At 42.4% G+C, this 14218-nt stretch overlaps 1 protein-coding gene across 8 annotated transcripts in view; it reads right to left on the bottom strand.

The window, feature by feature from the left end:
- Window positions 1–14218, bottom strand: part of ATP2B1 (ATPase plasma membrane Ca2+ transporting 1) — a 177343-nt gene that overhangs the window by 115944 nt on the left and 47181 nt on the right. For all 8 annotated transcript variants that reach the window (XM_077265432.1, XM_077265436.1, XM_077265433.1 and 5 more), the window contains exon 2: window positions 2095–2522. In XM_077265432.1, coding sequence (XP_077121547.1) covers window positions 2095–2293 — 199 coding nt within the window. In that variant the 5' untranslated portion in view covers window positions 2294–2522. The remainder of the gene's footprint in view (window positions 1–2094; window positions 2523–14218) is intronic.

Genomic DNA, 14218 nt, shown 5'->3' with positions numbered 1-14218 from the left:
TTTTGTGAGGCAGAATGACCAAAAACCAGCTATTCATGAATTTCTTTTGGGGGAGGCGTTTATACCGTTCCGTGTTTGGTAAAATGGATAAAGCAGTTTTATTCTTCGGGTAAGTACGATTACAGCGATACCTCATTTATATCATTTTTTTATGTTTTGGCGCTTTTATATGATAAAAAGCTTTATTCTGAGGACTATAACTTTTTTTTCGCTGATGATGCTGTATGGCGGCTCGTTATTTGCGGGACAAGATGACGTTTTCAGAGGTACCATGGTTATTTATTTCCGTCTTTTTGATCGCATGTTATTCCACTTTTTGTTTCGGCGGTATGATAATAAAGCGTTGTTTTTTGCCTCGTGTTTTTTTTTTTACGGTGTTCACTGAAGGGGTTAACTAGTGGGACAGTTTTATAGGTCGGGTCGTTACAGATGTGGCGATACTAAATATGTGTACTTTTAATGTTTTGTTTTTTTTATTATTTAGCTAAAGGAATGTATTTATTGGAACAATATTTTTTTTTATTACTTATTTAGGAGTTTTTTTGTGTGTTTTTTTTTTACTTTGCCCAAGGGGGGGGGGGGGGGGGGGGGGTTATCACAGTAAAGTGACAGATCGCCGATCTGACACTTTGCTGTGCACGGTGTCAGATCGGCGATCTGACGTGCACAGCTGCAGGCTTCCCGGCGCCTGCTCTCAGGCGCTGTGAAGCCACCTCCCTGCAGGACCCGGATGCAGCCCCGCGGCCGTTTTGGATCCGGGGCCTGCAAGGAGGAGACGCTCGGTACAAGGTGAGCACATCGTCTTGTACCGATCGACTCAGGGGAGCCCCCTCCCTGCGCGATGCTTCCCTATACCGCCGGAGCACTGCGATCATGTTTGATCGCAGTGTGCCGGGGGTTAATGTGCCGGGGGCAGTCCGTGACCGCTCCTAGCACATAGTGCCGGATGTCAACTGACACCCAGCCGCGATTGGCCGCGCTCCCCCCGTGAGCGCGGCTGATCGCGCTGGACATACTATTCCGTCCTTGGGAAGTAGGGCCCACCCCACATGGATGGAATAGTACGTCCAATGACAGAAAGGGTTAAAGGGAATCGGTCACCTCAATTTTGCCCTATAAACTCCGGCCACCGCCATCAGGGGCTTATCTACAGCATTCTGTAATGCTGTAGATAAGCCCCCGATGTAACCTGAAAGATAAGAAAATCAAGTTAGGTTATACTCACCCAGGGGCGGTCCGGTGCGGTCCGACGAGCATCGCGGTCCGGGGCCTCCCATCTTCATATGATGACTTCCTCTTCTTTGCTTCCTGCCGCGGCTCCTGCGCAGGCGTAATTCTCTGCCCTGTTGAGGGCAGAGCAAAGTCCTGCAGTGCGCAGGTGCTGGGCATCTCTGACCTTGCGCACTGCAAGCAAAATCTAACTTGTTTTTCTTATCTTTCAGGTTGCATTCTGTAATGCTGTAGATAAGCCCCCGACGGCGGTGGCCACAGTTTATAGGGCAAAATTGAGGTGACAGATTCCCTTTAAGGATTGACAGAAGCAGAGACCCTGATTCCAGGGATATGTCACTTGCTGGGCTGATTGCTGCAGTTTTGAAGGACAAAAAAAAAAAAAATCAATGAAAAAGCAATGAGAACACACTTTCTCCTATTTCATTGTGCTATATTACAGAATTCAGCAATGGCGAATACAGAATGGTTGATGCTACCAGCATCCTTATTGTCCCTGGTTCATTCCCTCATAATTTATGGCATGCACTCAAGAATGGTATACTTTAAAAAATATATATATATAGTGGAAAATAGGGGCATACGATGCAGTACATAAAAGCCAACAGCTCAATTTCTCACTGGTGGACAGATTTTATTGATTCATCATATCTCCTGAGCCAGACACCAAGCATCTTACTACTATGACATTTTGCAGGTGAAGGATTCAGCATTAAGGAAGATCTTTTGAGGAAAAAACAAAACTAGTCTGCACCCTTTGGCAAAACATTAGAATAAAAAAAAAAACCTGGAGAAATGGTTAGAAAATCTTGAACACATAACTTGTCATTAACAACCATTACAAATAGGAATTATATTTCTTACCTTCATGGGGGGAAGTTTTCAACCTACTACAAATACCATAGACATCTCCATAGCAATCTTGTATTTTCTGTAATGCATCAGTTGATCTCAATTCCATAAGAGCCCGAAGCTCTTCAATCGTGATCCCAAAGTCACCACCATGATTTGCTTCATTTATGGAGTTTTTTACTCCACTATATGCAACTGAATTATTTGCCATTTTGCCACAGACAATCCCTTGGGGTAGTCAAATGAACAGACGGATTAAGGAAATCCAGCAGGTGCTAATGTCTTCTGCCGCACTGATGAAACAATCCTTGGTAATCAATCTATGCCAAGTTCATGATAAAGGGGTCAAAAAAACTCAAAGGGGGCTTCCACAAATATGTCGTGAATACTGCTCCATGGTATACCGCGGCATCATTTCATGTAACTGTGTCCAGAGTGCACTAGGGAGAAACAAAAAAGGGGGGAAATTAGTGCAATATATTCAACCTTACACAAGCAGAAAGCTCTAAGGGTATTATTATTATTATTATTATTATTATTATTATTATTAAAATTCACATTTAGGTCTGTAATACTGGTGTTCAAGAAGAGAGACCAGGTCATATATAACACTAAGGCCCCGATTCATCAGCGCTTTCATGCCAGGAAACGAGAGTAAAACATGGCTGGCTTATAGATTTTTTTGATGTAAAAGCATTTCAGCAAGCTCTGATAAAATGGACAAGACAGGGGCAGGATGAGACATAGCAAAGCCCACTCATGTAATTCATAGTGAGCTGTGGTAAGTCTTACTCCAGTCACACCCAATTTCTTAGACACAGTTAATTCATAAAGAAGCACAACAATCTTACTGACTGGCTGCCTCAGACTCCGGCATGCCTCCTCATCAATAAAGGCACAAACAGAGCCCAAATGTTTTCAGAGTCTCAACAAAACTTTGGTGTCAATTCATGAAGGAGTTTCATGCACCAGTCTTAATTCGGCGCTTTGTACTCCGCAAGCTATTAAGTGGAGTACGCCACTTCATGACAGTGGTGCACCTCTTCAGTGGCGTGCGCCTCTGTTGCAACTTGCCAGAAATACTATTGCAGCTTGTGACTAGAGTAGGATTCCTGGCATATATAAGCCACCACTTTAGCAGAATCTGACAGGCAGGAGTTGCCATGCCTGGTCCCAGCTCCACCCGTTTTGGCAGAGGAGAATCAAACTGATGTGAAATTGTCTACAGTGCAGAATCTTTGCTGTATCTACTTCAGTGCAAGCTTAATATTACCATGCACATCACATAACAGAGTGTTGGTGGAGCTTAACCAAGAAGTCTTTTTGGCCACAAACACCAGGGTTAAACTAAAAAGCTTCAAACAAAAAAATGTATGTAGCAACCCACAACTCCGGCTTCTAAATATAGGTCTGGTCTATGAGTGAAAATCTAACCACTTTGTGACTAAAGCGGAGAGAAAAAAAAATAAAAATCTAACCTTTTTTACCACATATGACCACTTTTTTTTTTTTGTTCCAGAACAAAAAAAAAAGTGAAGTACCGTACTTCGTGTATCGATGTGCCTCCAAAGTAACACAACAAACCAACAGTGCAGTACTTGAAGCCCGATGCCTTCCAACATCTGTCTACATATATCTGGTAGTTTTCTAAGCAATAGGGATGTATACAAGACCTTAAATACTACACTTTTTGTTTGAAGTCTGTTACCATGGAGACATTTGTTTAGGGCCGAGAAAAAAAAAAAAAAGAAGCATATTCTCACGTGCAGATTAGTAACTTTTCCTAAATCTCTCAATATCCTATGGAGAAAAGCTGATGGGAAGCAAGTCAGCAAACCGCATACTTGCAGTCACATGATGACAGGTCTAACTAGCAAAATAGCAGGGTCGTAAGAGCGGGCAAACTGCACACTGTCAGGGTGTGGCTGGGTTGCGCTAGAATGAAGCAGAAGGCTTTCAGAGCTCCGCCGTCCCATCCGCTTTACACTAAGAAGTCCCAGTCTACAAACTCCCGGTGAAGAACGGGAACATTCATGCTGTGGTGAGAACTGAGCCAACATAGATCTCTCTACACCACTGTACCTGATCCAGCCTACACTGAGCAGTAAATGCAGAACATCCTAGAGATCACAGCGCCACCTGCAATGCTGACAGTATTCCCACAGGCAATCCCAGCCACCATTTTCACAAACCTGTCAGTCTCAATTTCGAAAATAGTTAGGGCTGAGCATAGCACAACCTACCTGCAGGAACTAAAACAGGCAGTGGCAACTAAATCAGGTACCAGCACTAACCCTGAGGGTAGAAGCCATTCACCAACAGGCCCTACTCCATCAGAATGAAATCCGTGTACTGTATTCCAGAGCAACCTCCACAGAAGGTACCTCAAGCTCTCTTACGGACAGAGTCAGAACTTAGAAAGAAATGGAGCAGGTACATATCTATTCCTTCTCAAATGACCAAGAACACAGAGGTCGTAGAAACAATAACCAAACGAAAGGTATCCCTGAACATGCAGACTAGGAAGACCTGAAAATATTCAGTAAATAGCACAATGACCATGAGTGGTCTCATACTACTGACAAGATACATTTGGTAACTAGAGTGGGGCCAATGAATCCAAACAACCCAAGGGATGCACTATAGAGGATCATTATACGGAAAAGGATGCAATCCTGTGGAGGGCTTGGTCTATCAGCCCTACTGGAAGGTGAAGCGATTACTGTATTTCTAGATTTCTCCAACCGCACTCTTGATGCACTTCTAGCTGCAACCTTTCCTTGAGAAAATCTATGAAACTGGTGCGACATACTATAAAGGTGGAAGAGATAACCCTATGTAAAGAGAAAAGCCTCCTTCCCATTCAAACGCCATGCTGATCTAGCTAGCTTCTAAGACTTTCTTCACATACAGCCGACGCACACACCTAATTGGCTCCTGATTGACTGACCAACGCACAAGGTTCTTGCCCAAGCTCAGAAGTTGCAGAACACCTTCCCTATGGCTTGGATCTCTCAGCAAATGACCTCTCATAGGAAAGCCAGCTGGAAGCATAGGCAGTAGTTATGTCATTACCTTGGACAATGAGCTTGCTATGCTAAATATTTATTTTGTTATCTTAGGTGTCCTGGAAATTGGTTATCAAAATTTAAAATAAATATTCGCCTCTCTGGCCCCCTTCTGACTCTCCCATACAGTTATGATCCGTTCCTCCTCCACCACTAGGAGTTATCCATTCCAGTTTACAGAACTCTATATTTTAAGACCATTAGTTTAAATGGCAAGAGCATCTCTAAATTCTTTAGTTTCATTCTCTAAATTGAACAGTGAAGTAATGTTAATTATGGAACTCCCATTACACTTGTTATTTAAAATACTTGACATATATTTTTTGCCTAAAATAGAAAGGAAGTGTGTCATCTTTAACTGTAGGCCTTTTAGAGATATCAAACTGTGAAATCAAACTGTCCACTTGGGAAGCAACACTATTTGACAATCAAATTCACATGCTGTTGTGCAAATGGAATAGACAACAGATGGAAATCATTGGCAATTATCAAGACACTCCATAAAGGAGTGGTTCTGCAGGTGGGGACCACAGACGACATCTCAGTACCAATGCTTTCTGGCTGATGTTTCGGTCACTTTTGAATGTTGGTTGTGCTTTCACACTCGTGGTAGTATGAGACAGACTCAGCAACCCACACAAGTGGCTCAGGTAGTGCAGCTCATCCAGGATGGCACATCAATGCAAGCTATGGCAAGGTGGTTTGCAGTGTCTGCCAGCATAGTGTCCAGAGGCTGGAGGCGCTACCAGGTGACAGGCCAGTACACCAGGAGACGTGGAGGGGGCTGTAGGAGGGCAACCACCCAGCAGCAGGACAGCTACCTCAGCCTTTGTGCAAGGAGGAACAGGAGAAGCAATGCCAGAGGACCTGCAAAATGACCTCCAGCAGGCCACAATGTGCATGTCACTGCACAAACGGTTAGAATCAGACTCCATGAAGATGGTCTGAGTGCCCGACATCCACAGATGGGGGGTTGTGATCACAGCCCAGCACCGTGCAGGACGCTTGGCATTTGACACCGAACACCAGGATTGACAAATTCGCCACTGGCGCCCTGTGCTCTTCACAGATGAAAGCAGGTTCACACGGAGAACATGTGACAGATGTGACAATGTCTGGAGACGCTGTGTAGAGCGATCTGCTGCCTGCAACATCCTTCAGCATGACTGGTTTGGCAGTGGGTCAGTAATGGTGTGGGGTGGCATTTCTTTGGAGGGCCGCACAGCCCTCCATGTGCTCGCCAGAGGTAGCCTGACTGCCATTAGGTACAGAGAGGAGATCCTCAGACCCCTTGTGAGACCATATGCTCGTGTGGTTGGCCCTGGGTTCCTCCTAATGCAGGACAATGCCAGACATCATGTGGCTGGAGTGTGTCAGCAGTTCCTGCAAGATGAAGGCATTGAAGCTATGGACTGGCCCGCCCATTCCCCAGACCCGAATCTGATTGAACACATCTGGGACATCATGTCTCGCACCATTCATCAACGTCTCATTGCACCACAGACTGTCCAGGAGTTGGATGCTTTAGTCCAGGTCTGGGAGGAGATCCCTCAGGAGACTATCCGCCGCCTCATCAGGAGCATGCCCAGGAGTTCTAGGGAGGTCATACAGGCACGTTGAGGCCACACACACTACTGAACATCATTTCCTTGTCTTGAAGCATTTCCACTGAAGTTGGATCAGCCTGTAACTTCATTTTCCACTTTGATTTTGAGCATCATTCCAACTCCAGACTTCTGTGGGATATTAGTTGTGATTTACGTTGATCATTTTTAGGTTTTATTGTTCTCAACACATTCCACTATGTAATGAATAAATATTTACAACTGGAATATTTCAGTCATATCTAGGATGTGGGATTTTAGCGTTCCCTTTATTTTTTGGAGCAGTGTATATAGATTTTTCAGCTCTTCAATGTGTTTAGACGGCTTTTAAGGCTACTGTCCGATGCATAGGCTCAAGAGACATACAGTACAGACCAAAAGTTTGGACACACCTTGTCATTTAAAGATTTTTCTGTATTTTCATGACTATGAAAATTGTAAATTCACACTGAAGGCATCAAAACTATAAATAAACACATGTGGAATTATATACTTAAAAAAGTGAAACTGAAAATATGTCTTATTTTCTAGGTTCTTCAAAGTAGCCACCTTTTGCTTTGATGACTGCTTTGCACATCTTGGCATTCTCTTGATGAGCTTCAAGAGGTAGTCACAGGAAATGGTTTTCACTTCACAGGTGTGCCCTGCCAGGTTTAAAAAGTGGGATTTATTGCCTTATCAATGATGTTGGGACCATCAATTGTGTTGAACAGAAGTCTGGTGGATACACAGCTGATAGTCCTACTGAATAGACGGCTAGAATTTGTATTATGGCAAGAAAAAAAAAAACAGCTAAGTAAAGAAAAACGATTGGCCATCAATACTTTAAGAAATGAAGGTCAGTCAGTCCGAAAAATTGGGAAAACTTTCAGTGTCCCCAAGTGCAGTTGCAAAAACCATCAAGAACTACAAATAAACTGGCTCACATAAGGACCGCCCATTGAAAGGAAGAGCAAGAGTCACCTCTGCTTCTGAGGATAAGTTTATCAGTCACCAGCCTCAGAAATCGCAGGTTAACAGCAGCTCAGATTAGAGACCAGGTCAATGCCACACAGAGTTCTAGCAGCAGACACATCTCTACAACAACTGTTAAGAGGAGACTTTGTGCAGCAGGCCTTCATGGTAAAATAGCTGCTAGGAAACCACTGCTAAGGACAGGCAACAAACAGAAGAGACTTGCTTGGGCTAAAGAACACAAGGAATGGATATTAGACCAGTGGAAATCTGTGCATTGGTCTGATGAGTCCAAATTTGTGATCTTTGGTTCCAACCACCGTGTCTTTGTGCGACGCAGAAAAGGTGAACGGATGGACTCTACATGCCTGGTTACCACCGTGAAGCATGGAGGAGGAGGTGTGATGGTGTGGGGGTGCTTTGCTGGTGACACTGTTGGGGATTTATTCAAAATTGAAGGCATACTGAACCAGCATGGCTACCACAGCATCTGGCAGCAGCATGCTATTCCATGCGGTTGCGTTTAGTTGGACCATCATTTATTTTACAAAAGGACAATGACCCCAAACACACCTCCAGGCTGTGTAAGGGCTATTTGACCAAGAAGGAGAGTGATGGGGTGCTACGCCAGATGACCTGGCCTCCACAGTCACCAGACCTGAACCCAATCGAGATGGTTTGGGGTGAGCTGAACAGCAGAATGAAGGCAAAAGGGCCAGCAAGGGCTAAGCATCTCTGGGAACTCCTTCAAGATTGTTGGAAGACCATTCCCGGTGACTACCTCTTGAAGCTCATCAAGAGAATGCCAAGAGTGTGCAAAGCAGTCATCAAAGCAAAAGGTGGTTACTTTGACGAACCTAGAATATAAGACATAACAAAACAGTGTGAAACAACTGAAATTAAGTATATAATTCCGCATTTGTCAATTCATAGTTTTGATGCCTTCAGAGTGAATTTACAATTTTCATAGTCATGAAAATACAGAAAAATCTTTAAATGACAAGGTGTGTCCAAACTTTTGGTCTGTACTGTAGGTCTAACTTTAGCCACAATCTGGAAGACTACATGAACTTCCAGTTTCCATACGGATCATTTAAAAGATAATTACTACTAAGGCATCCAATACAGTTTAATGTTTTGTAGAGATGTACTACATGATGGCCAAAAGAACACTCTTTGCCTGTGGCTGGTGAATAAGGAAACATAGGAAATGGCAAGATGGCATTGGCTCTTCCCAGAACTAGCTAGAGGCGATTGACAGATCTTTTGTTATGGAAGAGATCCGTCAACCACTTAGAGCAGATCTGGAAAGATTCTGCCAGGGGCAGTGGCAGACTTGTCTTGATATCCAAATATGATCCGGAGCTGAATATTTAAAGTATCGGTATATTTTCTCCGAAGCTCTAGAGCTAGAGATACGTAGCTTTGTCTCTGTGATTTGCAAAAACAAAGTCTGGCAAAAAAAAACAAAACACACATGTAAACAGTCCCATAGAACCTGTGTCCACTATAGTACATCAGTAAAAAAAAAACAACCAATGATAGATCACGTATGTGATTAACAGATGGCTGAATGAGGTCTAAATCATTTTCAATAAGAAGGAAAATAGCTTGGACTTTAAATCCCACCTGGACAGGCATTTGTTTTTTAGACAGCACTTAGACCTGATTGATGAAGTATGTCCGCTTTCAGTTACAAACCCATCCAAATGTGTCTAATTTAAGTGCAACTATTTTGGGATGCATATGACAAACACCAGTGGCCGGCAATGAATGAGGCGGAAAACATTATTGCATGTGCTGCACAGGAAACCAGTGGCCATTTGATCCTGGTAATACTATGTGCGCTGCATATTGAGAACGCTGCATCACAGCCACAGAAAAAGCCTGCGATTCCCATAGATATTTCAATCGTTAAGTAATTTTAAACCACTGCCTGAGATTAAGCCGCTGCTGCTGCTATTCTCTGCTAAGCATTTGACCTTCAACTGCACATTATCAGCAGTGAGCTTCAGCATAAGAAATGGCTCCCTAAATGATTATCTAAGGAAAGCTTCTTGCTTAATCTAATTAGTTCATCTGAGGCCTGACAAACCCATGTAGTATGAAGTTACAGAACAAGGCAAAAATTAATACTATCGCATAGATAGTAGAATGTGCAGATTATCAAATTAAATACTTGATTTTAGAAAGTGAGAACTACCACCTCTCAATTTTCATATGTCCACAACAGTATGATACAGATTGTATCCCCAGAAAGCAATGGTCAATCTCCCAATTGCAGAGTCATTGTGGAATACAACCATGAAATTGAAAACCAAGAAAAAAAAGTCACAGAATTATGCAAAATCACAGGATGGAGAGACATGCAAGTGATGAAGAAAAAAAAAAAAATTTTCAAAACACATCTCGATTTATTCAGTAGCAAGTACGATGGCATACCAAGCAGGATAAGTGCTTGTATCTGTGTACGGCTCGTACACAGATACAAGCACTTATCCTGCTTGGTATGCCATTAATAAGGTTATTCATGGCTGTCTGAGTAATGTTCTGCCTCACTAAATGCACTTGGGCACACAAATCATCAAGATTCTCTGCTCGCAGTGCCCTTTGCAACTGCTGAACAATGATGTCTCAGATGCGCTTGATTGCAAGACACATCTGGAGGCTCTACGCTGCAGGCCATGGTAGCATGTTTAGGCCACACAGGCAGCTCACAGCAGCATGAGCAACATGGGGCCTTATGTGTTGAAAACTGCTCAGGGGCAACCACCACTAAAAGCCCCTAAAGTTATGTAGAAAACACTGAAGTAGTATATTAAAGAAAAAGAAACTGTCCTGGTCAATGCTAGAAAACATTTAGAAAACCAAAATACAACCAACACAAAAAGTGACCATATTTTCATAATATTTAACTAACCTACCAAGCTACTAGACTTGGTGGCACCAAGAAGTAAAGGTGGAGTGGCTAGCTGTCATGTGTATACCAGAAGAAAAAAAAGCTGCACTTTTTAAATATCCTCAGTAGGCATTATCAGCTTGCAACATTTACAGGAAAGCTATCCACTTGGTGGAAATGGGGCACATTCCACTAGATGCCAACTTTTCTTTGTAAACTGACTACCAATGGACATTGGAGAACTCCAACAGTATTTATAGTTATAGGCAGATGTTAACTCTGGCCATTCCGGTGTTCTGGACTTTACACTTTGCTGCCACCAATTCATTATTATTCGTAAAGCATTACAAACAAGTCTCTATGAAGCCTCAGCACCATGCATTCACAGAACCATGTGCACAATATGACCCCTCTGTACAGCACCTTATAGGAGTGGAACTCCCTCAGAAACAATGGGCAATGAGTCTTCTACAACGCTCTGAGGAATTTTGACCCACTCATCTTTGCAGAATTGTTGTAATTCAGCCACAGTGGATGGTTTCCGAGCATGAACCCCCTATTTAAGGTCATGCCACAGCATCTCAATTGGATGAAGGTCTGGACTTTGACTAGGCCACTCCAAAGTCTTAATTTTGTTTTTCTTAAGCCATTCAGAGGTGGACTTGCTGCTGTGTTGTGGATCATCGTCTTGCTGCAAAACCCAAGTGTGTTTCAGCTTGAGGTCACGAATAGCTAGCCGGACATCCTCCTTCAGGATATTTTGGTAGAATTCATGGTTCCAGTTACCACAGCACGTCTTACAGGTCCTGAAGCATCAAAACAACCCCAGACCATCACACTACCACCACATTTTACTGTTTTTATGCTGTTACTTTTCTGAAATGCTGTATTACTTCTACACCAGATGTAATGGGACATACATCTTCCAAAACGTTTAACTTTTGTCTCGACAGATCACAGAGCATACTAAAAAAAAAAAAAAAAAAGTAGTCTTGGGGATCATCAAGATGTTTTCTGGCAAAACTGAGACAGGACTTTCAGTTCTTAATTCTCAGCACTAGTTTTCATCTTGGAACTCTGCCATGCAGGCCATTTTTGCCCAGTCTCTTAAGGTGGCGTCATGAACACTGACCTTAACTGAGGCAAGTGAGGCCTGCAGTTCTTTGGATGTTATTGTGGGTCTTTTATGACCTCTTGGGTAAGTCGTCACTGCGCTCTTGAGGTACTTTTTGGTCAGCCGGCCACTCCTTGGAAGTTTCACCACGGTTTCAGGTTTTAACCATTTGTGGATCATGACCCTTACTATGGTTCGCTTGAGTCCCAAAGCTTCAGAAATGGCTTAATAATCTTTTCCATATTGATACATCTCAATTACTTTGTTTCTCATTTGTTCCAGAATTTCTTTGAATTGCGGCATTATATCTAGCTTTTGAGGTTCTTTTGGTGTACTTCACTGTCAGGCAGGTCCTATATAAAAGTGATTTCTTGATTGTGTACTAATGTGGCAATAATCGGGCCTGCATATGGCTAGGGAATTTGATCTTAGCTTCCCAATGATGTGATTACACAGTTAATTTTTGTTTTAAGGGGGGACAAATCCCTTTCACACAGGGTCCTATAGGTTTGGATTTCTTTTCCCTTAATAAGGACCTTCATTTAAAAACTGCATTTTGTGCTTGTCTTCTCTTTGTCTAATATTTTAATCTGTTTGGTGATCTGAAACATTTAAGTGTGACAAACATGGAAAACAGTAGGAAATCAGGAAGAGGGCAAACATTCACCCAACTGTATGTAGACTAGAGGACATCTCTACCGTGGAGCTGAATGCTGTGATATCTATAAGCACACTGGGGAATTGGCATTTTGCACTGCTTAGATATTGAGCAAACCAAATTACTGGCTTTTTTGTAAATGGAGAAGCCCTCTCACTTTAAAAAGCTTCAAGATGGACTGAAGCAAGGGAGTACGGTAGATGCAATGCATTTCATTACTTCTGCAAAACATTGTTCAACACTGTCCCTAATGACATCTCTTTATATATCGCAGCCTCAGAGGCTTGGAAAGTAACTAAGCCAGCTGCGTCACTAAAATCAGCACATATGAGGAGCAGGAAAAGGAGAGATACAAGACAGACAAGATTTAGTAAGTTCAACAAAAGCTACAACCTGTGATGTGGACCAAAAAGGAGATCGCAGATTTGGTGGAAACTATACTTCCAAGAAGGCCATTTACCACAACAAGCAGTTAATAATGGAGGATTTCAGCTCTCAAACCAGAAGTGTGAATGCACAATACAATAGCAGTACCTCACAATTAGTAAGAGATAGAATGAATAAGGCCAAGTTCACACTAGGTGCTTTTATGCAAATTTTCAGGTGCGCTTTACAGCAAAGTCTGAGATTTCTGAAATCTCACGCACAGAGCTTGGTACTTTTGTCATCAGGATTTGGCGCTTTGCACTTTTTTTCTGCACAATGGAGTATGTCATTCTTTTAGTGGTTTTTTACAGCGTTTTTCACCCATTGAAATAAATGGGTGGTGGAAAAAAAAAAAGCACCAAAAACACAGGTATCAGGTTTTGCTGCGCTTTGTGTGCCATACCCAAAACGATAGTACTTTATTTACAACACTAAACTTTATCAGCATGCACAGGAGACAAATCTAGCAGCTAACCACAACAAAAATGCAAGGAAAACTTTTTCTGCAGCTTCTTTCCTGCCAAGAGATCAGGTTCCTCTGCTGAAAAAACAGCCTAGTGTGAACTTGCCCTTCGTGCTCATTGAGAGGTCAGAGATTTTTCTGGTCTGCCAACGGACCAATGTTCACCAGCGTTTGTAATTAGATTTTTAACAGTTTGGTCAGTGTGTCCGTTCTTACCATCAGAAATTCATTTATGAGCAAAAAAATATAAAAAAAATTATATATATATATATACGTATTATATACGTTTCGGATGTAATATCCCTTCTCAAGCCTTGAGAAAGGATATTACATCTGAAACGTCGCCACGCCGTTCAGCCATTAAAGTCCACTTTTTTGTGCGGTCTTCCTTTTTTTGAGAACATACATACATATTTTTTTTTTTTTTAAAGAAGAAGAATTTCTCAAACTTATTAAAAAGCTTATGAAAAACGGACAGCACTTGAACCAATAAACTTGCATTGACAAGTTTGTGACTCGGATGAAAACTGAACAAGTCTCAGTGTTCCCGTCGACAATACATTTCAGAAAAACCTCGACTAGTTGTGGACATCAACTGTGCCGCACAGTATACAAAGACCGCCAGGGAGCCCCACAGGGTAACGCTGGAAAGGCATCGATTATTTTAAGGCAAATGCCCCTCCAGTGTTATTGTAATGGTAAACGCGCTTAAGCCGCATATGAAAAACGTATCTGTGCTTCATGAATTGATTTTAAATGTATTCATACAAAACAGTGTGGGGAACATTACAAGTTAGTGGTTGGCACAAGAAGAGACACATCCAGCGAAGTCAATCCAGTGCTACATGGGATTCCAGCAGACACTTGCTGGATTGCTGGCTGGGTGCCAAGATTGAAACAAATGCGAAAAGGCATACTACAGCAGATAACCCTGCCTACAGTCTGCAGGA

The sequence above is a fragment of the Ranitomeya variabilis genome, chromosome 5, assembly GCF_051348905.1.
Source record: "Ranitomeya variabilis isolate aRanVar5 chromosome 5, aRanVar5.hap1, whole genome shotgun sequence".
In the NCBI taxonomy this organism is placed as follows: domain Eukaryota; kingdom Metazoa; phylum Chordata; class Amphibia; order Anura; family Dendrobatidae; genus Ranitomeya; species Ranitomeya variabilis.
The sequence above is the reverse complement of the archived record's forward strand: the minus strand, read 5'-3'. Positions and strand labels throughout refer to the sequence as shown.